The sequence below is a fragment of the Gallinula chloropus genome, assembly GCF_964237585.1.
Source record: "Gallinula chloropus genome assembly, chromosome: 5".
NCBI lineage: Eukaryota > Metazoa > Chordata > Aves > Gruiformes > Rallidae > Gallinula > Gallinula chloropus.
Window position 1 is genome coordinate 23,165,019 of NC_140090.1, and position 26,379 is coordinate 23,191,397.

Consider the following 26,379-nt stretch of genomic DNA (forward strand, 5'->3'; position numbering starts at 1 on the left):
AAAGTTAATTTAGCCTGCCCGGTACAGATTGGAGGAATACAAATATTTTAATCCTCCATAAAACAGGGAATGCAAATAACAGCGAGAAACGGATTCTGCTGCGCGGGCGCCAACCGGAATAAAGACGTTGCGTTAAAGAAAATACATCTGCCGCGAATACTAATAGCCGCGTCCCACCGCGTCCCACCGCCTCCGCGCCGCTGCCGCACAAAAGCCACCGGGCAGCGCCGACACCGCCTCTGCCCCGGGGCGGCGGCGGGAGCCCGGCGGGCCGTTCCGCGGGCAGGGGGAAAGGAAAGCCTCCCGGGACACGCACCTCGCATCTGGCCGCCGACAGCACCCTCCCCGAGAGCCGCTCCGGAATTTTTCTGGCCGAAAGCATCCCGGCAAAGGTCCCTTTTACCTCCCGCCCGCCCCCGCCCCGCCGGCGGCTGGGTGCCGGCTGGTTTCCCGGCGGGCAGGGCAGGGGAGGGGAGGGGAGGGGAGGAGAGGAGGGAAAGGACGGACGAGGGGGACAAGGCAGCGGGCGAGGGGGACGTGCTCGGGCAGCGGTAAAATCAACAGCGGGCTGGCCGGGCGGGCGGCGGGACGCGGCTCCCCTCCCTGTCGGGCGGCGCAGGGGCTGCGCAGGAATGCACCCGCGCGGGGTGTTGGGCAGGAGTCAGCTTTGTTTTCGATTTATAATAAAACACATCAAAGGAAACCATCCAGGTCCAGTTTCTGCCAGGCCGGGGTTGCAATTCTCAGCTCAATGATCAAGGACCTCTTTGCATTGCCTTTGCCCCTTCGGGTCAGAAAACGTCCATCACTTCCAGACTCCCCAGAAACGAAGAAGGGAGCAGCTCTGGGCCGCGGAGCCGGTTCGTTTAACCGGGAAAATAGAAAGCATGTCACCTTTTAAAGACTAAACGACACGATTCTTTCGTACGTGTTGGCGATAATTATATGGTCTGGGGAACTTTTAACACAAAGAAAAACTAAGGAGCAGACGGCGTGAGAACCGAAAAATAAGCCCGATTTCACTTTTTGAATCCGTAGTTCAGCAGCACCTCCTTGGGGGAAGGACGCTGGCCCGAGAGCAGGAAAGCGCCAGGGAGGAGAGGCGGGGAGGGAGGCAGAGGGGGGAGCGGGGCTCCCCGCCGCCCTGGCCCGGCTCGCCCGTGGCTGCGCCCGGCTCCCGTTCCTCGCCCTTCGCGGACAGCGGCTCCGCGCCGGCCCCCGGAGCCCGTTAAAACACGGCTAAAAAAAAACTCATCCAGCGACAGCAGACACCGACCGTCGGGAAAAGGTAAAGCGCCAGGAGAAACCGCTTAGGGACGTCGTTCGATCGCCGAGCCCCGGGCCGCAGGAAGCGTTCCCCTGCCCCCCGCCGCGAACTACAGCCCGAGCGGCTGGTTTTACACTTAAAAGGCGGCATTAACGTTTGCGTTCTAACGAGGTAATAGACAAACTCCCGGTCCCGTGCCCGGACAGCTTCTTAATCGCGTCTTTCAATTGAAATGGAAACTTTATCTGCGGGAGCTGTGATTCATTTGCAGCCGTTACCCGCCCCCCAAGGTCCTCTCCCTCCCCTCGGAACGCCGGCGAAGGAGCCTAACGGGAAGCCCGCCCCCTCGGGTAATTGGGGCGCTAAGTGTTTATTTTAAGCGAGAGTAATTTCGCTACAAATTTCCTCAAGGAACAGCGTCCCTGACACACTGGGGGAAAAGGCGGCAGCTCGAAAGCCGGGACCAGCGATCGCGGCCGGCGCTGCCCGGCCCGTCCAGGCCGCTCAGCGGCTCCTGCGCGCCATCTAGCGGCCCTGCCGCCCCCCGCTCCCGCCGCCCCCGCGGCCAGGCGGCGGGCTCCGGGGGCGCGGCCGGAGCGCTCCGCGGGGGCGGCGGCGCTGCGCGGGCCGGGGCCACGGAGAGAAGCTGTGGAGGCGGGAGCGCGGGGAGGCCGCGGCGGCTGGAGGGGGAAGGCCGGGGGGGGTGGTGGTGGGGGGTGTGGGAAGCGGCGGAGCCGGGCCCTCGGGAGCGGGCGGGCGGGCTGGGGTGAACTTCTGCGGGAGACGGCAGGGGCGGGGCGGGCCCGCGGCGGCAGCGCGCACCCACCTGAGGGGAGAGGACGGCGGCGCAGCGGGTTTCCGACGGGGCGAGCGGGGGGGGGTGTGGGGGGGAAGGGGCTTGCTCGGCTCTCCGGCTCCTCCAGGGCAGTCACCTGCCGGGGCGGGTGGGCCCTTCGCAATTAATGCCGGCACCCCGCCGGGGGTGGGTCACCGCTCCCCGCCCACCGCGCGGCTCCGTGGGCCGGCCCCGCACCTGCGGCTGTCCGGGGGATAGCGGGGCGGAGGCGGGGGGGGGGCCGGGCGCCGGCGGGCACCGGGCGAGGCACCGCCGCCGCCTTCGCGCCGCTGTTTTAACACAAACCCGCGGCAGTGCCTATTTCCGAGATGTGCTAATTGCTACTTGGGTGGCAGGGCGCGAAGTCCTTGTCCGTTTCCTAGTACAAAGTAGGTTGCTAGAAAATTTGAAATTGCCTTTCAGCCTAAAGCTGCCTTACCTGAATGTCATAATTACAGTAATTATGTACATCCAAATTACATGCTAATTAAATTAGAATCAAATCGTTCTAAATCGAAATCAAATGAGGTAGCGAGAATTAATCAATGACAACATAAATAGAGAGCTTCCTTCAGGGATATTTATTGTAACGATCCAAGCAGGAACCTGATCTGGAAGTCACCTGTTTATTTACTTTCCGAACGGCAATAATTTACGGCTTAGCGTTAATTTTAAATGATCGGTTCCGCGGGGCGGCAGAGCCGAAGGGCGGCCCGGGAGCCCCCTCGCCCGCGGACGTGAGGCTCTCCGCCGCCCGCCGCCGGGCGCAGCCCTGCCCGCCCCGAGGGCCGCTCCGCGGAGCCGCTGGGAGTGAGAGCCCGCCCTGTCCCCTCAGCGCGGGGCCGAGCTCTGGCCCCAGCCCGCCGGGCAGGGCCGCGCCGCCCCGCAGCAAAGCGGCCACCGGAGCCGCCCGACGGCCCTTCCTCGGCCACAACTTCTCCCGCTCCGAACCCGGGGACGCCCCGTCCTCGTCGGAGGGCTCCCAGCCCCGTCCCTCCCCGCCGGGCTGAGGGGGGCACCTGCTGGCGCCCGGCCGCCCAGCCCAAGCGCAGAGGGTTAACCCCGCTCCGCGGCTTCCAAGGGAAGAAGAATTTAAAAAAAAAAAGAAGAAAAAAGAAAAAAAAGAGCCGTTCGTGCCGCCATCCGCGAACCGACAGCACCTCCTACCGGGCCCCGCCGCGCTCTGCCGAGCAGCCGCGCTGAGGGCCCGCCCCGCCGGCCGGGGAGCGGGACGGGGCCGCGCTCCGCAGGGGACGCCGGGAGGGGACCCGCAGCTTGCGCGGGGAAAGCCGCGTAACGCCGCCCCAGTGCCCCTCGCCCCGGCGCAACGCCGCCAGCTCCAACGGCCCCACGGCACGGGCCGCGGCACCGGCCAGGTGGGACAAAGTACCGAGAGCAGCACCGACCTCCCTGGGCCGCCTGGGCTGCACCGAGCGCAGGAAAGGTGCCGCAGGTGCGAGCGTTGCGTTTCAAAGCTCTTCAACAGGTCTGTGAGACAGATGCGGCCAACATGTTGCTGTTCCTCCGGCTTAACTTTCGTTCCCAACAAGACACCCGTGGCACTTGCCAGTCTTTCCCTGTGCCAAAGGGGAAGACGTTCATGTGTGTATCATTTAACCACAGGCAAACAAATACAACGCAGAGCCCACAGAAATGCCGGGAGCCCGAGCTGTCCTTCCTTCTCCAGGCAGAAGTCAGTGCCATTGCAGCTGGCAAGACGCCGGTGTGCTGATTCCCCTGCCACACACACAACAGGCAAACCCGTAAGCACCAGCCCTTGCTCTGGAGTAGGGGCACCTTCCTGGTTATTCCTTGTACCTTCCTCGCTGTACTTCCCATGAAAACATTCTACCAGAACAAGCCTTTTCCCCCATCACACTACTCTTGTCCGTCCTCTCTTCCTCAGGAGAAATCCTGCACGTGAAGTTTTGTTTAGATTGTTTGGAGGGGTGTTCTGGCTGTCCCCTCCTGTTCTTTCTCAATCTGCGCATCCATACTAGGGCCTGGCTCTACAGAATTCTGCATGCACCCTTTCACTTCCAGCTACTTGAGCAAGAAGCCCGGAGCAAATGAATGCAAGAGCATTTAAAAGAAGGTTGTCACATGCCTTAATGGCTCACCCTTTCAAACTCATTCACAGGCATGTAAAAGATGAGCCAGCTCACTTCCACCACGTATTAAACCCAGTGTGATACCTAAAAACTTCTGAATGAGGGTTTCAAGAAGAACTGGTAACAGGAGAGAGTCCCATTTGTCCTGTGAGCAAGGAGAGGAAGCAAGCTGCTTGCCAGAATACTGAACACAGGGACACCTTTTCCCCTGTCCACTAACGAACGTGCCACCCTGAAACAGCAGAGAAGCATTTCCTTCACAGTAAAAACCTCGTTAAAAACCTCGTGAAGCGTCGCACTGTGCATTGGTACTGGTTCAGAACTCTGGAGAAAGCATCAATTCTTACTTCTTAAAGATCAAAGTATTTTATTATGGAAGTTCACCTTCATAACACCACCTGCAGAAAATGACTAACAATCATTAAAAAAAAGTGTGTTCCATGAAAACAAAAGGATGGCTATTTACATTAACTCTCCACCACAAACAACACAATACCTGAAACAGTTGAGGCAGTAAATATTCTTTTCATGTCTTGCGAGATTATTGAACAATAACTTGACATTGTACTGACACATACCAACAGGGGTTCAAGATGTTTAGATAGCCCTGACCAAGCTGTACGCTGCAGGTGGTCAAAAAATGTTGGCTACACACTTATGTGCACTATGTCTCTCTGTTGTTTTAACTCATGAAATTGATCTCTTACAGGGAACTTTAGGAAAAACGCTTCAGTACGAAAAAAACACCCCATCACCCTCTGCTATACAATGTTTTGATCTCTGAAGCGGTGATTTTATCCAGAACTACCTCAAATGTTTGTTGTCATTTAACATATGCCAGGGCTCTTCCCAAATTACTCTCTGCTTCCCCTCACGGTTGCATCCAAGCAGAAATCATCACTGAGAAACCCAAGAATATCACACACTGCTCTGAAGTATTTCAAAACCCTGAAATCGGGCCTATGAATTACTGCACGTATACGAGAGGTATTTGCCAACAAGTATATTTATACAGTAAGAAAAATACCATAACATTTATACCTAATTTACAAATATTCCAACATTACAGAAATGATGCTGCTGGCTTTATGTAGGAAATGCTAGTTACAGAGGTTGGAAAATGAACAGCAATACATAATTGAGCCCTTGTTAAAGGTATTCATCACAAACATTGAGACATTTCTGTTTGCACCTGTCCCCTACACTATCTATTTTTTTTTCCTCTCCCTGCTTCTGCTTCTACTGCGTCTGCTCCTTTCTCTGTGCTCCGCTTTGCTGCACTTGTCCCCGTAGCGCTCTCTGCATTTTTTCTTCTCTCTGTGCACATCTGTGCTGGGGCTTCTGGTTTCTCTCTTCCTGTGCCACTCTTCACCAGGGCTTTGACTTGGGCTTTTTCGTATCTGCCTTTGCCTGGAACTGCTGTGACTTGTGCAAGGGCTTCTCCTGCTCCGCTCATCCACGCTTTGGCTTCTACTATCCCTCTCCTTTCTTTCAGTCTCTCTCTTGTTGGTGCTATGGTATCTGCTTTTGGACTTTCTTTCCCCCTCACAGGAGCTCCGTTTGTTGTTCTCCGCAGAACTCTCTCGCTTTAAAAGCCTGAACTTCTCCCTATCTCTGTCCTTGTTACCGTGACTACTGGAGAGATCTTCATAAAGTTTTTCCTTCCCCGTCTTTGCCTTTCCTTCTGAATCGCTGCTGCTGCTGGTAGCCTCTGAAAACTTGGCTTTTTTTCTTTTCTTAGAATACATCTTCTTTTGTGCTGCTTTATCTCTGCTGTCGGTCTCGCTATCGCTGCTGCTTACTGAAGTCTCACTGGAGGATGAGGAAGAGGATCTCATCTTATGTTTCTTGTGTTTACTTTTGCTTTTTTTCTTTTGCTGCTTTTTCTTCTTCCTGTCTTTCTTTTTCTTTTTCTTCTCCAGACGATCCAACTTCCTTTTATTTTCAAAACAGAAGAGGAGTGCAATCACACGTGTTAAGATAGGCTAACTTACAAAGCCCTTGCCTTTCAAAGTTCACTACTTCTGATGACCCACAGAGCACATCAACATGTTTTTATGGAAAAATAGTGTAATTCCTCTCCTCTTTCACAGCAAAGTATTATTTTGAACTGCAAACCTGACATTCACTGTAGTAACAATCCTCCTGCAACCCACAAATCTGTAATCCTGTCATCTCAAACCAGGAGGATTTTCTTTTTAATTCTTTAATTTTAAAAAAGGTAAGTAAGATACGTCAATTTTGGCCTTATAACTAAGAACACATACAATCAGCAGTGCTTTTTTTCCTTCCTTGTCAGCCTGCTCCAGAGACTTGGGAAAATCATTGCTGCTTTTGTTTGTGCATTTTTAAAAGAGATTTTGAAAATGAAAAAAAAAAAGCAATTAGCATTCACTTTCTTTTAATGATGGAAATTGAGACTCTGAAGCCAACGTCTCTGAGTTCCCCAGGCAACTCATACCAATCTTTTCAATAACCAATTCTGTCACAACTAGAAATTGACATTCTCTAGCTGTAAGTACAATATTCTGTCGTGCACGTGCATTTATTGTGATTTGACTGCTTTCACCTAGTTTTTCTTTGGTTTTCTGTGTTTATTCTTAAAAAAGAGAAGTGACTGACTAGTAAAGCTACATTCAGTGTAATAAAACAAAAGTCCCTTCAGACTAGTAAAATCTGAAGGACCCAAATATTTACTGAACTTCACCTTTCAAAATATGAAGTATTACAATTACATTGTGTTGGACCAGCAGAAGTTCAAACAAAAAACTGTTTTAAATTACTCAAACAACATACACATTCCTTACTTAAAAAGAACAGAAAATATGCCAGCCCTTTTCAGAGAACGATGTGTTACATATGCAAAGACCATATGTACCTACCTACTCGTGTGCCTGCTCAGCCATTCACCCTTCTCCCCTCCTCCCACTCCCCATACACAGAACGCCCTGTAATCTAAAAGGCTGCTTTAAGCAGCGATACCTGTTATGGCATCTACCAGGCAGCAGTAGTTAGTATTTTTCATTTTTAACATTTTCAGGTAATTTCAAGATAATTTTCCGTATTATCAGGGGGGAAAAACAATTAAATCCCAGTGAGCTGCCATGAAGTCCGTAGCACAGAACCAAAGACCTCAAGTCTCCTTTTATTAGAACTACAAAACCAGGGGGAGCTCCCTGTGCTGGGGCAGGGAATGGTAAGCTCTGATCCCAGAGCAGTGTGGATGGAGCTAGGCTAACCTTGGTAACAACAGCTGCTAAACTCTAAACCAGTAAACAAGAACATAGAATTTCTCATCTTGGATGAAGTTACTGTAAACAAAGGAGTGCAAAATAACATTTTAAAATAGCAACTGTCAGTGTCTCCAGTGAGCCAGTTATTATTATTTCAGTATCCCAGTTAAACTGGAAATGAGCCCCAGTGCATGGGCACCACAACTAGATTAGAACAACCAGATTAAAACAAAACCAACTGGATTAAAAAAGCTGCGCTGTGTATTTGTGGTCAGTTGTATGTTAAACTAAGGTGATTTTCTTCTGTACTGATGGTAGCACAGAAGAGTTACAGGGACAGTCATGGAGTCAGAACTACTGGTGATACAGACCCCCTCCAAACTTACCTCAGAAGTTTCTGTTTTTGTTTGGTTGACAGTGATTTTAAAAATTCAACTTCTGGATCATCTTCTCCTTCACTTGCAACAAATTCCTAGGAAAATGTGGCAAGACATTAAGTACTTTTTCTCTCTCTCTCTCTATATATATATATATAAAATTAAAAAAAATCTTCATTCAGATTCTTGTATTGAAAGTAATGTCTCTATGTATCTTATTTCTGCACAGGCACAAATACATTTGTATTACTAAGTCTGCTCAAGGCTCCTGGGAAAGAGCAGCAAGCTTGCTACTAAGTGAAAAACCACCCCACGTTCTGTCTCAAAGCTGAGTAGGTGTTATAATGTGGGGGTTATTCAGCAGGAGTTATTAGTAACATGAAAAAAATCACTGTTAGAGAGAGAAACATTTCTGAAATAGTTAATAGAAATGAGCCAATTTAGGAGCCCACATGATTCCCTGGGATAAGTCACTCCATTGTTACCATGCTTGGATGAATAGGTAAGATGCTAGTCCTGCTCGAACCCAGAGTAATTTAGGCAAATTACTTTTCTGTCTCGGTTTAGTCATTAGGAAAATGGGTATTAACACATCTACCTCACTGTTGTATTATTAGTCTTTAAATGTTCGTGAAGTGTTCTAGCAATGCAAAATACTGTAATCATATAATCCACATACAGGAACGCAATCAGCAAAGCGTAACTACTTTGAAGACCCTGAATCCTTCAAATTACGTGCATCTGGTACACTACAGCTCTCCACCATGATGTTTTTAATTGTAGCCACACTCAGGGTGGGGAAAGAAGAAAAAAAAGATTAAGAAGCTCTCCCAAAAAGGCCCCACCGTACCTAACATAACCCAAACACACACGGCTACCACTGCCATTCACTGAACCCTGCCCACAAGCTGCAATCTTCTGGGGTACGTAGGCTTTTTAAATGCAAAGGTACATCCCTCTGTCTGTGGAGACCCAAAGAATTGTTGATTTACTCAGGATTTCGAGACCAGCCATCGTCCCCTCTTCACTAGTGGCCCCGACGATATCCTGCCACGCGAACAAAGGTTATTTCATGGTGGCTCACTCAAGGAGCCTGAGTGAATTTTTCACTCCACACTTTCTAACTGAGGCGCTTTAATAAAGCCTACCTTGTGCAGCCTAAACAAAGACAATTAAGCATTTACACTCCCAGGAATAACAGATGGATGTAACGGCAGTCAGTCAAGTAAAGAAAAAATAAATCTTCAGCTCTAGCACTAATTATCTGTGCATCCCTCCTCCAACTTCAGCCCAAGGCCAGCACTGTATCAGAGCACACTGCAAAACCCCACACTGTCCCCCTTATGAAAAACTTCACTTTCTAGTCACCCAGAGGAGGGATTTAATTTATTGTATGTGGTTTTAAAAGAAGTAATTTCTGATTCACCGTTCTGACTGAAACAAAGCTGGAAAACAGTAAGTTGCTGGACATTTTTCCACTGGTACAGCTATTCAGCTTTCCTATGGATATGCATATTTGAAAACATTAAGTAGCAATTCACAAGCAATCACATTCAGATTTATAGACATTTTCAGCTTACTGGTAAAAAGATCATTACCTGTGATGGATCATTTGCGGTCAAGTTTCTCCCCAGTACATTTTGTTTCAGTGCAAACCCACTGTTTCTCATCTCCGCTATTAGCTCCGAGGGGTGCATTGATGGCCCTGTTCACAAAAATCACAGTTTGAATGTATCATTTATATCTCTCTACCTTTTTTGGACTCCACAGTAGGAATTCAGTTGAAGCTTTGTTAAGTAAAATCACAGCTAAATCAACTCAATAATCTTCTGCTGAGCAAATAATCAGATATGATTTTCTAAAACAGCAGTCTGGAGATTCAGAATAGAAAATAATTGCATTTTTCTTTAAGTACAAGGGGATTCTCTTATGTAACTTTGTCATGTTGAAAACAATATATTTCGGTAAGTCTAGTAATATATTTTCATTACAGCAGAAAAAGCACAGGAAAACTAAAGAAAGCCCAATGAGTAAGATTTCTAGGTGCCTCCTCTCCCTTAAAACAACAGGAAAATGCACTTCCAGTATGCCACTAATAAGGCATTTCTCATAATGAAATAAATTTTTTAACTTAAATGTAAAAAGCAGCCATTGTTAGAGACTTAATACGGAAAAGAAATAAATTAATGAAAAAATGATCTATGGCCTTTCTTATTGTAGGGACCCCCAAAAATGCAGGCTCCCTAGGCTGTTACGTCCTCAGAGATTTCTGGTTTTTCAGCCTCAGAAATACTCTCTGTATTGCATTAGAGTAGGGGTTTGGGATTGGGCATGGTCCCTTTCTTTGCAAACACCTAACTCCACCGTGTAACTTGTAAGCCACGTAACTCCTTCTTTTGCTTTAACTGGATACCTGTAATCACCAAACCCTCATCTACTTGTCTGTCTGCATAGTTATTCTTCACCTGAAACATGTGCTCTTTTATTAGGTCACTTTCAGTAACCCCCTTCCCAGTTTGTTCGCTGACCTCACTGTCAGTGACTTAGCACGACTGCGTAAGGGGAATCGAAATTAGAAGGAATGTAAAATAAAGCATGGAGCACATGGCTGCTATTGCTTCAGGAAGCTGACTGTGATAACATTAATTAGTCTTATGGAATACATTGATCCTGTTTTGTGGAGATGGGACAAAACTCATACGTTTTTAATACAGAAAAGTATGAGAAGGGAGACTTGCAGTATGGAAAATATATGGAAAGTAAAATAGCTTTTTCTCAAAAAATAGTCAAATCCAACTTTTTTCTCAGTTTTCACTGCTTACAGAAAGAGACAGGCCTACGTGTAAAGCAGGAAGAAGGTAAAACTTTGGGAATAGTTTAAGGTTACTTAAAGAACTTTCTAATGAGATATCTTTTAGTCTTCCCTTGAGTTTACATCTCTATTAAGTAGGGGGTTATTCCCCCCAACATACGTATTTTACTGAAAGTATTTTTTATTTACAGGGTAAATGTAAGCTCGCTGATAGTAGTTAAGGAATGTATATGGACTCCAGCACCTACATTTTTGTTTATTTCAAATTTAAAACCTTGCTCTCCTTACCCAAATCTACTCTGGCTGGAACAGAAACTGACTTTTGACAAAAGCCCAACAACAGGATCTGGTACCTGATTTGAAAAGGCCCTGTGTGAGGAAGCTGAAGGCAGACAAAGCATAGAGACACGGAATAAGATCTCACCACACCAAAGAAACCAGAACACGGGGCCAGACTGAAGCCTGGGACCCCTGTTATTCAAAGGCAGAAAGAGCCACTGCCTAACAGAGTAACCCGACCCACCGGCTGTTCCCCCTCAGCCTCTCAGCGTGGTACACCCTTTGATGTGCCCTGGATACCTAATAATTCTCAGTAGGGTGATTAGACAAATAGAGGAATCCAGCTTGTCCAGCTGGTTAAGTACCAGTTAAGTGATATACTGTAACAGTGACGGTAAGGCTGTGCTGAGGGGCTCTCAGTTGGCTAAAATCCTGGGAGCTGATGTTACTCCCACATCAGGCAGAGCAAAACACTTGGTGTGCTATGAAAACCTATCTCCTCATACACACATTGCTTATGGCCTAGTGCGAGGCAGTCTGTGAAAGAAGGTGCCTGGGTGATCTCATCCAGGGATGATGACATTATGCTGGGAGTTGACAGACAGGAATCCTGTAAAAATAACTGATTGCTGATACTTGTAACAACTAGTCCCTCAGCATTCATCCATCCACAAACTAAAAATAAGCCCAGAGTTACAATGTTTCATCATCTGGTTCTTATTCTTTCTGAAACAAGTCAAATACAGTACCTTGCTATTTCTGAATATGTCTGTCAAGTTTATTTTCTGGAATTTACATTTTGATAGGGCAAAAAAGAAAAGAAAAAAACCCTTTAGAACTTTTCCAGGTGACGCTTGTTTTAAACTAAAACATTTATCTCCTTTAAAATTAATTCACCGTCTGAGAAAAGCTTTTTATCATATAGTGGAATTAATTGCATGCTGATGTCATACTTATTTTTGTGCAATAAGGCAACTGACAACTTGTTAAGTTTTCTACAGCTACAGGTACTTAAAATTATATTAAGGGCCTGCACAAAAGAGGCTCCATAGTTAAAGACCCAGTAAAGGATTTTAAAAATATTTTTTCCATGGTCTTTATAATTCTCAAGAAACAGTGTTGTCAAGCAAATAAGACTACGGTTTCTTTCTGCTTCTTACTTCCCACAGAAGTTCTTGCTGCATTAATTCTCTGTCATCTTCTGTTTAAGATACTATTTAAGGAAAAGATCCAGAGAGCTCAGCTGACTCAAAGAGCTGGGGCACAAAACCTGGAAACTCAAACCACTCAACGAAGCGTGAAAAGAAGGATTTTAGCCTTCATCAAGTACAACCCGAGTGCAACCTCAGCTTGACAGCTGTTGGTGCATCTCTCTAATATTTGTACAATTAAATAAACAGAAGAGTTGTAAATAGAATTTTTCTGAAGCCCATACGAGCATCAATTATGCCGGATGGCAGAAGGATGTCATACTAGGATTTCTACAACATGTTGTCAACTTGCTCGTCTATAACAAAGAGCACTCCAATTTCTTATCACACTTAACTGAGATCAATTTAACAGAATCAATTCTGCTTCTATTAAACAACTGGGGAGGGAAATAAAATTCTGGATTTCAATTACCTAAAAGCCTGGCTTATAGCAAGCCATCCCAGCCCACACTACTACCCCCGCTCCCAGCCCAGCAGTCAGACACACCTATGGCTCCAGTTCGTTTCCTGTCTGGTACTATTCTGGAAGGTACAAACAACAGGGCATGCAACGCACTGTTGTTGCCTGAGTGTTTCCTCTACGAGGCATGGGCACAGGACACCCCTTTGGAGACCAACCCTAGCCATAACACACCACCTAAGGAGGCCTCTAAAGCTTTAGGAGGTCTAAAGGAGGTCTAAAGCTTGTTTTTCAAATTATCCAATGTTATAGAACCATGAGCTAAAACCTCTTTTCACAACTCTGATTAGATACAACTTTTTCCACAGCAGTTCTGGTGGCACTAAGGACAGATGACTGCCTCTATCACCAAAAGAAGCAGTTTTGCTCCTACCTACTCATGATGTGTGGTCTCAACAGCATCTGCTCGGCTTACTGGTAAAAGCTTTCACTGCTGTCGCCAGTGCGAAGAGGAAAAACAAATTATTCTTTGCAATCTCTTAAGTTTTAAACGGATTTTTGCTGTGGAACACATACCGAAAGCAAGGAGGGAAGCCACAGTCATAGTGTAACCACGATTCCCACCTGTGGTGGGGGAAGTGACAGTAACCAGTAAGAGTAACCACTTGGACAGTGGCCGCAGTTACGTATTGTTATATAAGGAAACAGAGTACTCAGCATCAAAGTTACTGGAAAAGTCAGTAGATTCTTCATGGTGTCATTTTAATTACAACTTTTAAAGCCCTATTTTATGCTTATTTTGCATAGCATCAGGACAAAGCTTTTCTAGAGCTTCCCCTTCCTGAGAACTTACTCTGGTGTGGGACGTCTTTTAGTTTTCAGATGTGATCATTTTAATGTAAAAGTATCACCATTATCACACCATTAGACTTCTCCTTAGTAAGACTTCCATGTTCAAAAATTAATTTAGGACTCAAAGTCACAATACTTCAAGGCTTACCCTTTATTACTAGGTAATTTTGTTAACAAAGGAGGCCTGAAGCATATTGGATTTCTTCTGCCTTGTATACATCTTTGGCAAGTTTTATTTTAACACACAATCACATGAAGGATAACTACACTCTGAATTCAGAAGGCTGCCTTCTCTGTGTGGTAGCAAAGGTGTAACATGATACAAAGCTTTTTAGGTTTTGCTTATAAACTCCCCTAACTTTAAAATTAGCATAGGCAGTTTCATCAATACATCCATAGGCTTTTTTGTGCTCTTCACAGAGTTTCATATGGTTGGGCTTTTTTTCTTTTTACATTGCTGAAAAGGAAATTGAACAAAAACAGAAAAAAATATAGATGGATCCTAATCACACTGTATCATCTGTCAACTTTTAGTGCCATTGTGACAGAACTAAGCACAGTCACAAAGCACACAAAGAGCTATTATAAAAATTACGTGATCATGATCCTGGTCGTGAAGAACACAGCAAACTTATGTTGCACTGCTAATTCAGAATTGATCACTTTTTACTGATAATTTTCCATCTATGCCAGAGATGACTGCTTTCAGGCTGTATTTGCACTTCAAGGCAACTGCTGCAGTTGGCACCAAGAGAAATCAATGGATTAAAAAAAAACCCTCTGGCTTTTAATTAGCTCTTCTTTGGAAGGTCTGCAGTTTAACTGCATGGAACACCTCAGCACAGAATTTCAGTGCATTTTGCCATGCTGCTATCATAGAGTATTTAAGAGAAACCCGGGTTTCCCTTTTACTTTGAGTAGTAAAACACATTAAAGATTGTCAAACTGCTATAGGAGTCCATACACACTGCTTATATGCCAAGCACAAGATTTCTACTAGAAATCTGTATTTTTTGCATTCACACCAAAAATAAAGGCTTCTGAAACATAAACGGAGGAGGATTATTCTAAAATGTGACACTTCTTAAAACTATGTGATGACTTAGTTAAGGTTCCTACTGTTCACAATCAAAGGTCTCAGCTGCAGATCATACAGGAAGGTTTCACACACCGTACGTTGCTACAGGTGACTGTTTATACAAATATTCACAGTTAACATATTCAAATGCCATTTCTTTGCTATTATGGATTCAAGAGAACACTTAAATCAGTCCCCACATTCCTGATACAATGCAGATTTTATCTGTTGGGAAACAAAGCAGCACCCTATCTGTCCCTGAAAAGTGCAGTGCGAGACAGACATGGTGTAACATGGATTTCCTTTGTTTGCTCTCTCTGTATGACGGGGAATTTCAATGATTACTATGGAAAGAAATCTCCCCCAAAACCTAAGGAGCAGTTGAACACACTAAGTGATAGGCTGATGGAAGCCACAACCACAATTACTTTATGGGCATTCGGGCACTGAAGAGAGGGCACATGCTCCAGGAGCTGATAATGAGCTTTTGGAAGGCTGCATTTGCATAGATGTACCTAGAACTTCTTTATCTTGGTAAACTGTAAGCCACTGGACATGTACACATGTTGCCCAATTACACTGTCATCATTATTTGCCTGTATTGTTCACAACCTGCCAATCACTTCACACTACTCCCCTTGGTAATTTCACTGGATGGATCACATGCATATGGAACCAGTCGGCTCTAAAACATTTGGAGTAGTCCACAGCAGCGGAGGATGCCCAACACTTCAGACTTGGCTCTCACAGGTCAAGAGCATGAGAATCTTTTTAATCTCAGCATCCCACTTCTTTTAACTACATGACTGATAAATGTACCCTCCCATTTGAGACACTAGCCTTATTTCATAAGGTAGCAATGCCTTTCTTAGTAAGATGGTAATAAATTCCTAACAGGTTATTTATTGTAAAAACATAGGATAAAAGTTGTAAGCATTTAAGCTTTCATAGCTTTTTAACAACTCCCTTGACACCTCAGCTCTAACTGAGCAAGACAGATGGCTTGCAGAAAAAAAAGAAATTAGTTTGTCTTAATGTCACCTGACCAAAGGAGTCAGAGGTAATTCTGAAGTGAAATAACAACATTATTTCAAAACATTTGCAACCTACTAGTCTCTGTTCTAATAAAGCCAAAGGCTTTTTCACAAAACAAAACAAAACAAACCCCAAAACCACACACACACAAAAAAAAAAAACCCAAACAAAAACCCCCAAACCCATGCTCCAAAAAGCATGAAAGTCTACAGGTGCTGCAGGTTAAGGATATAAAAGCACTGTAAAACAGGCAAACTTTCAGACACTACTGACCTGGGCTTTTTGCTGGTACATGTTACATTTTATACATTTTTATATAGAGAGTGGCAGACAAAGTCAGAGCCACGACTGATATTTTCATCTTGTTTGCACTTTGAAAGTTAGGATTTCATCAGTAAATCAGTTTAGCCCAAAGAAGCATTTTGATTGCCTAATTTAGCTTTGTAAAGGAGTAGTAAATCTTATAAGTTGGTCTCTGTAAGCCTCACAGCTGGAACATTCTAACACTACTTTGCAGTCTCCAGCGATCAAAGTACGTTACTTTATATCTAAAACTAAGAATTTCATAATGGAAATAATGCAGCACCAGGGGGTGCAGTTATCATGAAATAATTACACTCCTGGGAGATTACAGACAAGGCTGTACCCCAGGGGTGTGATTATCCCATGATAACCACATCCACTGAAATTGCCTTATTGCAAAAATAATCTCTATTCACTGGTGAGATATTATTCAATAGGCGCCTTTTTAATGGCAAGATTATTATTTTTTTTTTTGGTATGAATTACCAGCTAGATTAGTAAAATGGTCCCAGAAGCAAAATAAGCAAGCCACCATGCCTAAGTTAAGGTACTGATGGTAATTATTTTTGTTTGCTGGAGTGCTGCAGTGGATGTCAGGTGGTGAAAGACAGCAGCCGTTTCTCTGGGAAGAGAGTTCTGGGCCACAGACACACGTTCACCCTGCAGCAGTTCCACTGGGGTAAACTGAAGTCTGAGGTGTTCAACACTGAATCCAAACCAACAACTGCCAATCAGTTTGTGGGGCAAAGAAGATGATTACCAAGCAGTCTTCATGTAAGATTCAAAGAAGTAACCTTGGGCTGAGCTCACAGAATCACAGCTTACAGAATTTATGGTAAAGAAAACTCCTATAATGCTGTTTTATGATGTGAAAAAAAAAATGTATGTAGGTAATCAATAGCTCTTCTTTTTCCTCACAGAGAAACAGAGCAAGAACTGTAGATAATGCAACTACAGACGACAAAGGAGTTTCATTTTCATTCATTTTAACTCAAACATTTCCTCTAAGGCTCAAAAAAGTCTGAGCCCAAATAAGACTTTTTATTTGGCTCTCTTTCTGAAGGAGGAAAGAATCAGGACACCACACTGAATTTGCATCAAGTGCTCTTGAACATTTTCATTGTATGTTGGGATGCATCATTTATGTAGGTGTCAAAAGAAACAATAATGACAATTAAAAATCAGGTGTATTTTTTTTTTCAGCACTTTTTAATAGCTGACTACTCTGGAAAATTTCTGTCTACAAAGTATCAAGCAATACTGGAATGCCACACCTCTGCTGTTTGGTGGCACACAGTATAAACCACGAATCCAGGGCTCTGTTCACCTGCTACGCCTTTCCCTTTAGCATGACCTACTCGCTTGGGTAAAACCGCTTCTGCGTGACAAACTTATCTTCATTCAAATAAGGAGTCTAAATCCTACTGAAACTCACTCATTTGGGATTTTAAAACAAATATACATTGCCCCCCAGGCTTTTATTAAATTGAAGTCACTATTCAACAGAGACCTCCAAAGGCCTTGTTTTTGGAGGCAGAAAGGGAAGGATGGGAAGGTTGCTCTTGCTGGTTTTAACTCAGTAATTTGGTTATCCTACTACAACAGTTTCTTTTTACCTTCATTTTCTGTCAAAAGCTTTTGACCAAGGAGAAGGAAAATCTCTCCCCAATTAGCTAAGTGCCAATTCTTTATACATGCATAAACATTTGTCAGCAATACTGTGGTTGCTGCTGTTTGCACTGTTTTTGGCTAGGATAAGAATTAATTTTCTTCAGAGTAGCTTGTTTGGTGCTGTGTTTTGGGGTTGTGACACAGGGATGTTTTAGTTACTGGTAAGCAGTGCCTACACAGCATCAAGGCATTTGCTACTTCTCATGCCACCCCACCAGTGGGTAGGCTGGGGGTGCACAAAGGTTTGGAGGGGACACAGCCTGGACAGCTGACCCTGAGTGACCAAAGGGCTATCCCATACCATATGGCGTCATGCTCAGCATATGAAGCTGAAGGAAAAAGGAGGAGGAAGGGGAGATGTTCAGAGCGATGGAATTTGTCTTCCCAAGTCACCATTATTTGTGATGGAGCCCTGCTCTCCTGGGGATGGCTGAACACCTGCCTACCCCTGGGAAGTGGGGAATGAATTCCTGGTTTTGCTTTGCTAGTGTGCACAGTTTTCGCTTTCCTTAAACTGCCTTTATCTCAGCCCATGAGTTCTCTCACCTTTACTCTTCCAATTATCCTCCCCATCCCACTGGTGGGGAGTGAGGGAGCAGCTGTGTGGGGTTGAGCTGACAACCTGGCCTAAACTACCCTGTTTCAAGGTTAATTAGCTTTGTTCCATAATGTTCCTGAGAGCAGTCACCCTTCTACACTAGAGATTTTAAAAGATTTTAAAAAGTTATTACATAAGGGAATTCAGTCACAAGTCTAATTAGTATATAATAAACTTCTTTGGGTGTTCCTAAACTTGTATGTACAAGATGTTTCAGTCCTTTATAGCAGAGCATCTGAAGTTTCTAATATGATTGTTCTGCAGATAGAAACACATCTGGGTGAATGCATGAAGATAGCAGTGAAAAAAAGTCATTTATTTTCCCACATGTTAAGTGTGTTTCTCTGAAGCAGAACAAGACCTGTTAGAAGTCTCCTACAGGGAAGCCAGACCGTTTTTCAAAAGCTACTCATGTGATGTTGTCGTGGTTTTACCCCGGCTGAGAGCCGAGATCCATGCAGCTGCCTGCTCTTTAAAGGAAAAGAGCAGGGGAAGGGGGGAGGGAAGGTGTGAGGCAAGGGAAGGGAAAAGGAAGGGGCAAATAACAACCCCAAAACCAAGAAACCAAAAGCCCGTGGGTTGGGATAAGGATAGTTTACTAAAATAGCAGAAAGATAAAATATAACAATGCTAACAGGACTTTAGAGCAAAAATACATGAAGCTGTTGATACACAATGCAGTTTCTCACTGAACCCACAGCTCAGGCCGTGCCACCCAGAGCCGTCCCGGAACCCGACCGTCCCCCAAAAACTGCGCATCCCGGAGCCGCCCCTGCTCCTCCTCCCATCAGCCCCCCGTTATACTGAGCAGGACGTAATTGGCATGGAATACTCTCTTTGGCCAGTTTGGGTCACCTGTCCTGGCTTCGCTCCTCCTTTCTCATGAATAGAGAAATATGAAGAACGGAGCAAGTCCTTGACTGTCTGACAGCAACTAAAACCATCAGGGTGTTACCAGCACTGCTCCCATTTTAACTCTCAAACACAGCATTCCATCCGCTGCTACAAAACAAGTTAACTCCATCCTGACTGAAACCAGGGCAGATGTCCATGTCCTTAGAGCATCAGATGCAGAACCATGAGGCCAAGGGTTCCCAAGCACGGGTTGCTTAGAGATTCTTTACCAGCCACAATGCTCTGCAGCACACTGACTAAGACTTCCAACCCTGTGCTGCTGGTGCCTGGTGCACTTTGATGAGGAGAGTATTTTCAAAGCTCAAAGAACCCTAACCTAAATTCCAGTAGTGTAACTAGCATGCACTCCCTACAAAAAGAAAACATGCAGTTCAGTTTGCAGAAAAGCATGCAAGATCATCTTTCATTAGGGTGAAGGGAGTGTAAATCATAGGAGATGAAGTGCTACCAAGCAAATCAGTTCACAGCAACAGAGCTGTTTTCAAAGACTTTATTAAGAAAAGCCAAATATTTGCTCTTTTAAAAGTTTTAATGTTTTATAGCTTGAATTTGTCCTTCTAATACGATTAATTTCATAAACTAATCAGAGTCCTCGTATACTGACTATGGTACTAAAGATTTAATCTAATTTCACCTTTATTCCTTATTATACTGTATTTCTCAGTTATGACACAATATTTATATTTCAACTTCCTGACACACAGGCTAGGAACAAGCTTTCCAAGGGGACTTCCCACATACAAGCTAACTTCCCAACCTTTAAAAGTATTACTGGCTCTAATAACTTATCCCAACATTCCTCAACTCTCTCACTCCAGAGTTGGTTGCAAACCCATTTTACACACTTAGCTAGAGAAGAAACCCAGTCAAATAAATTAAATACATGTTCCAAACCTGCTGTATACTACAAGCAATGACTCGTTATCCTAGAAACCCCTATTCATTGTTCTCTTCAGAGAATGTATTTTCTTCTACATTCTAGGAATTAACAGGCAGCTTCTGAAAATTGTTCTTTGGAGTTCAGACCTTTGAAGGCAAGTGGGCTTTACTTTTTTTTTCCCCTGCCCCCCGTGCTGCAATCATGATAAATTAAAACTTGGAACTATTTACATTTTTTTACCAGTTTTCTAAGTAAAATAAGACAATGGCTTGTGACACATGGTGAGGGGGTTGGTAAAGTGCTGTTGGGCTTTTCTTTAAACCTAATCATCAGTTCATGAAACACAGGAAGTTTTCATAAAGAGATGGCACCATAAAAAGTCTCTATCCCTACAAAGCAGTATTTTCTGCAGTCCTAGCCAGTCTAAGTAAGAATAGTGTGGCAACAGACACTGTTGCAATGTTATAATCAGAAAATAATTAGCAATTTAGTCTTGAGACATAAAAGCAGCTTAGGAGTGTATGCAGTTACTGATAAAGAGGAGCAGGAGGATGCTGAGGTTGAGGGAAGGCAGAAGGTTCTTCCAGGCAAATACAGATTCAGCACTAGAGCAAAAAAATTAAGTAGTGAGAGGAAACAAAGAGCAATGAAGAAAAATGATCAAGACAAGATTATATTGCTGGGGTGCTGATTAGAATATGACAGATTTTGTCTTTTTAACATTGCAGTGTCTTGATAGGAAACATAAAAACACACCTTTGCTCTCACTATAGGTTAATTTTACAGATGTATCTGCAGAACCACAACTCTGGGCAGAACTCTCAGCAATGGAGTGATAACTACTTACTCCCATCCCAGAAAACACAGGGCTGGAGTCAGGGGATAGTAAAAAAAGTGGTTTTTTAATGCATGATGTAAGCTTTAACATGCCATGTGAATGAATTATGAGTCTTAAGCAGTGAATTCAATAACTTGCATTGACTCACTTAACTGCAGCGCTTCATTTACATACATGGAGCTTCCAGAAGTCAAAGGAGCATAACCTAGCTTGTTATTAAATCAGATGAAGTTTTAGAAGAGTTGATGAAAGGATTGCATTCCTGAAGTTCCAAAAAGCAGACAATCTTTTGTCTGATGATCTAATTAATGGTATTACCACTTCCTATAAGCCCCATATCTGTTATTAAATCAGAAACTTAAAATTGTTTCACACTTTACCTACAGTGTTTTTACATACAGTTTCCCTGAAAGAAAGTGAAAGTAGCAATATCATTACAGCTGACTATTCAAATCCAAGAACAGTATCTTACAAATTATATATACAAACCCTGATCTGTCACCCACCCCTACTCCCTGAAATCCTTCCTCAGCCTATAAAGCAGCCTATGCTCACAGCACACTGCCTTCTACATTCCAGTGCTAGAAATGAGAGGGCAGCTTTACAGCACTTTCTGTGATGCAAAATTCACTGTGGAAAGCTACCTGGAGAACATCTCTCTGACTAGGCAACACCCACAGCAGTCAAGCGTTGCCTACACCTAGACAGTTCAGTATGAAACAAGCAGCCAGTCTGACACTGACAAAGTGTCGGTGTTACTTTGTTGTGAATAATGAGGAGTCCACTTTCAAGTCCACACAAGCACACACAAATACTTCCCACTTTCCCAGCCAAACTCGTAAAATCTACCCACACCATTTGAGCTGGGGGCAGGGGGTGTTGGAAGAGGGTTGAGTTCTGCAGCACAAAAGCTTATCTGACACATCAGAGCTGCACAATAGAATTCTACCACCACCAAATGCTCCAAGCACAATTTCTTGTAAGGTAAGAAGGAGGCAAGAAAATTACTTGATGCTAAGACATGCTGAATAGAAAGGCTGAGAATGTCAACTACAGGATACCTCATACAATGGCACAGTCATCAGACAGTGCCTAAAAGCAGAGGAGTGAGAGGGGCACTGTTCCCTTGAAGTCTTTCAGGCCTCATCTCAAAGAAATGACATAACTAGGTGATCTAATTCTGAAAAGCAAGATTGTTGATAGGCTAAATAAGTAATAAAACTAAGAGCTGCTACATAAAACAGATAACCTGAGGAAAGACAGGGGAAAACCAGGTGTTACCAAGCATGCAATGGTAATGGGATGCCGCAAAATTGAATACAGAGCACGGCACGTGGTTGTGAAGGGCTGCACAGCAAGTCTGAAGATCACCCACGTTACTGGGTGTTTCTTTAACGTGCCACTAAGAATCTTAAAAGTGTTTCAAACTTGGGTCAATTTACAGAGGTACTGTAGGAAAAAAAAAATAAATTAAAAATTAAATGTTTATATCTAGTCCTTTAATCCTCATCTATCACTAAATGCTGGGTGACTTCAAGGAACAGGAAAGCTAATAGAGGGGGGGAAAAAATCTAGTTCAGGAAGCAACAGGCAGCCAGCTGAAAGGAAACAAGGCACTGAGAACTCTAGCTCTCAATTGCTTGTCCACTCAGAGAAGCACAATTACATAAATAACACTCTCCCCTCCCAAAAAAAGCCCAACTAATTAATAAAGATATACCAGTATATTCCAGCTTTTCCAAGCAGTTTGCCTGAATCTGAACTGGGACAGTCTTTGACAGTCCATTACATTAATTTTTTGCAGTAACACAAATATTGTCATTCTGAAATAAACAATCTCATTGCAGATGATCTTTATGAGACCCTTCTAACTCAGGACACTCTATGAGTCTATGATCTTCTGAGTTTTTCCAAAGATATAATCAAAGCAACGGTTATTATGGAATATTTTAAAATGTGTTACTAATTAGAAAATTAGGTCCCTGTCATTGGAAATAATTAACTGAAATTGTGGAGCCTACATTTGGAATAAAGAAGCATTTTCCCCATTTTATCATATTTCAAAGAGCCAATGATCTTAAATCTTCTAAAATAGTACCTGGTGTGTTCTCCCCAGCTGTTTAACCAGCACCTTTAAGAGACACTTGCTGCCTACCTGAACCATCAGTGGAGACTGAACTGGCGTTGATTCCAGAAAGGCCAAATAAGGGACACTCTCGGTCAGTGTTTACATGACCCCACTTGTGGCATTTGATACACCTCACATTCCGCACCTAAAAGTTAAAACAAAGAGAAAGAATTGGCATAATTTAGTTAACAACAGAGCTTCACATTTACAGAGGCATCTCCATTACTAGGCATAAGAGAAGCTTTTAAACTCACTGAGACACAGAGGATAAAACTGCCAGTCCGTGTGACTGCTCTGCAGTTAGGGAATAACTGAAATACACCCAAGACATCCAGAGAGTGAAATTTATGTAACTTGCCTGGATACCAAATGGCTGATCTCTGATATTCATATCATCCTTAGCATATCTGTTACACAAACACAAAAGAACACAAATACTCAATTACTTTTTGTTTTTCAAGCCATGTTATACAAAACTACCTTTTATTGTTAAGTGCACATCCATTTCAGAGAGACTTCTGGTAAACATCAGCTTTAATATGTTTTCAGATATGGATGTAAAATTGAAACAACAAAATCAGCTGATCAAAAGAGTTTCATATTTACAAGTTTTACAAATTAATTGCTAGAACATGACAGGATTACACAAGTCACCTGCTTAAAAATAAACCAAGGAGCAAAAAAAAAAGGATATAAAAGTTAAGAAAGAAGAAAAAAAAATGGTTCAGATCTAGGCATCTTACTTTTCTCGAGGGGCAACTTTTTGCCATTCAAATTTGTATTCAGTCTCTCCTTCTTGCTATAAAAGAGAAAACATGGGAAGTTTGAATCGTTTTGTAATACATTTTAAATAAGTAGGAAGAAAACATAGAAATGATTTAAGGAAATACCTCTTTAGTTTCCTCTTTGAATTTTCAGAAGTCATGGAAAGAAAAGAAAAGATATATTAATTAGACACCAGCTGCATTTTACATGTGTAAGCTGAAGACAAAACATTTTACAGTTTATACTAATACAACAGTGCAAATACTCAGAAAGTCACTTCATTTAAATAGAGCACATTTCCTGATAATCAGCCTCCAAGCTACAAGTCTTGTAAAATGAGAATCATCTTTCAGAGCTGTATTCATTTGATACACAAAAAACTTCAAACTTCTGCAAAAGTAAACTTTTAAATCTTAAATTTTTAAAAGCAAAAATAGCTAGTTTATAGTTGCATTTGCTCTAACCTTAAGGGATTAATTGAATGGCTTTTAAAGTTATATAATTGCTCAATTTACAAGAGTAAGCCTATCCAATCGTTTCTAAAGGGTTTTGTGTAAATGGGAAAGATGCATTTTAAAGGCAACATGTTTTCTTTTAAAGAGAATATGTTTCCTTAGTTTTGCATTTACATTGATTTTTATAAAATAAATTGACTGATGAGTGCCCACCAGGTACTTCCTAAATTCCATCTGTGAATCTACTAAATACCATCCTAGTCAGAGCCACCAGTCAGCTGCTTTGACTTCTAAAACTTCCACTAGTTAGTTTCTTGCTTTGGTATTTCCTATGCTTGACAGGCATCAGGCTTATTTATGGGCAGAACTTTTTACGTCAAAGTGCCCCTGCTATTTCCAAAAAGGAGAGTAGGCAAAAATAGAGGTTTGTGTTGTCTGAGTCATCACCTTGGTAAGGCCTCGTCCTCCTCACCCAATGGCTTTATAACTGGCTAAAGAAACGCTTCTGGTCAAGGACAGAATTTCTCCTGCTGCCAGGAAGTATCTTTCCCCCCCCGCCTTTTACTACATCCTACGCATGCCTGCATATACCCATGGGAAGAACTAAAAACCATGCCTTCTGGCATCCCCTCACTACAAACACATTGTTTGAAAGTAAAAGACACTGTGCTTGTTTCTTCAGAGGGTTTTCAGCCTTGCAGTACCATCTGCTCAGGATCAGGAAACCACAGTACCTTTCTTTGCTCCAGGTGGGGCCTCATACATGAAATTAAGACCATTCTTCACACGCTCATCACCCATAAGCAATCTAAATAGAAAGGGCAAAGTTTGGGGTGTTACACACCAAACAGTCATGCTGGTACTACTTATTAAAGAAACCCAAACAGAAACAGGCCGCAGGAAATTGTTAGTAATGGCAATTTTTCATTTGTTAAATTGAGCAACAAAAGTTGAGTATGAAAAAACCTGAGCCAGCAGTTCTGTACGCTCCACTTGTACAAAAAATATCACAACTGAAATGTAACTCTGCCCGCAGAACTACAAGAGGCAGATTTCTGCGTGGCCCAAATATAGTTATACAAGGTTACTTGCTATTCTGTGCAACATAACGTATTTCAAATTAATTAAAAGACACACAGAGGCCACTTTAAAGAAGTTCTTGTGACCTCTGCTTACTCAGACACCAATTTAAGAGTCACTGTCCTCTCCAGGACTACCGTCAGCAATATTGTACTGGGAGACAGCACTTCACAGCCCTCACAACAACATGTCCTTCACTGCTATGAAAAGGAGAGACAGCAGAAGTCCAATTCTCACCTATTATCATAGGATTCCTGTTCTTTCAGATACTGTTGCATTAATTCTTCTTGTTTCTTCTTATCATACGATATTTTCTGTTCCGCCATCCATACCTAGTTGAAACAAGAAAGCTTCTACTTCAAACAAATACCAAACCTACCAAAAACCACGTTGGCATATAAATACTTAACCAGCTTAGCCTATCGAAAACACTTAATAAGGGAAAAGTCCCCTTCTAATCACATCAAATAAGTTACTTTCACCCAGCACCTGGACCAAGGCGCTTCACACAGGCTGCACTGCGACTCCACAGAACAATCGCCAGCTGAAATCACGGGAAAGCCGAGCGAGGCACGGGGAAAAGCAGGCTCGGCAGATAGGCTGGGCACCGCTGTCACCCTGTGCCAGGCTTCCCCACCTACGCCTCGGCTGACACTGAAGCCCAGGGTCTCTCGGAGGCTCCGGGCACGGAACGGTGCTGAGAGGAGAGACCTGGAGACGGCTCACAGCAGGTGCGAAACAGCCGCTACTGACCCAGAATCGACTGCTGAAAAGCGGGAGCCGGGGCAAAGCAGCGCTACACGCACCTGTGAGCGGGTACACCCGACGCCTCAGGTACCCCCGAGTTCCCCTCGGGCTGTTCCCGTCCCCAAGCCCGGCACCCCGGGAAGGCCAGCATGCCCTCCGTGCCGCTGCGGAGGGACACCGCCTGCGAAACCGCCCGTCGGAGCCCAGCGTCCCGGGCTGCCACAGTGCGCGGCTGACACGGCCTGACCGACCGAGGAACCGCGGCGCCTCCTCCCTGACCGGCCACCGAACGGCAGCGGCTCCCGCCACCGGCCTGTCCCTCCGACCCCCTCACCTTCTTGATGTTGGACTTGGAGGCGGGGTGAAAATCCTTCTTGCACATGAAGTTGGCGAACGACTTCCCCATGGCGGCGGCGAGTAAGCCACCAGCTGTCCTCACCGACGCGGCTCCTCAGCCGGCTGCCTCCTCCGGGCCTTCCGGGTCAACGGGCGGTCCTTCCTGCGGGGCG

The 26,379-nt window shown here is 44.1% G+C and overlaps 1 protein-coding gene across 1 annotated transcript; it reads right to left on the reverse strand.

Moving 5' to 3' along the window:
• Window positions 1-5,201: 5,201 nt before the first annotated feature.
• On the reverse strand, window positions 5,202-26,343 carry CIRSR (corepressor of RBPJ and splicing regulator). The gene is made up of 10 exons (XM_084265084.1): window positions 26,205-26,343; window positions 25,361-25,455; window positions 24,778-24,851; window positions 23,714-23,727; window positions 23,567-23,622; window positions 23,182-23,230; window positions 22,851-22,968; window positions 9,422-9,528; window positions 7,833-7,918; window positions 5,202-6,148 (listed from the first exon to the last, which is right to left on the reverse strand). The coding sequence occupies exons 1-10, from the start codon at window positions 26,274-26,276 to the stop codon at window positions 5,422-5,424; spliced, it is 1,398 nt and encodes a 465-aa protein (XP_084121210.1). The 5' UTR covers window positions 26,277-26,343; the 3' UTR covers window positions 5,202-5,421.
• Window positions 26,344-26,379: the final 36 nt, after the last annotated feature.

Excerpts from the sequence above, each read along its gene's own strand:
- CIRSR (XM_084265084.1), bottom strand. The coding sequence starts at position 26,276 with ATGGGGAAGTCGTTCGCCAACTTCATGTGCAAGAAGGATTTTCACCCC. Across the intron at positions 9,529-22,850 it reads AGTCTCCACTGATGGTTCAG|GGCCATCAATGCACCCCTCG; the intron begins GTAGGCAGCAAG and ends TTTTGTGAACAG. Across the intron at positions 6,149-7,832 it reads CAAAAACAGAAACTTCTGAG|GAAGTTGGATCGTCTGGAGA; the intron begins GTAAGTTTGGAG and ends TGAAAATAAAAG.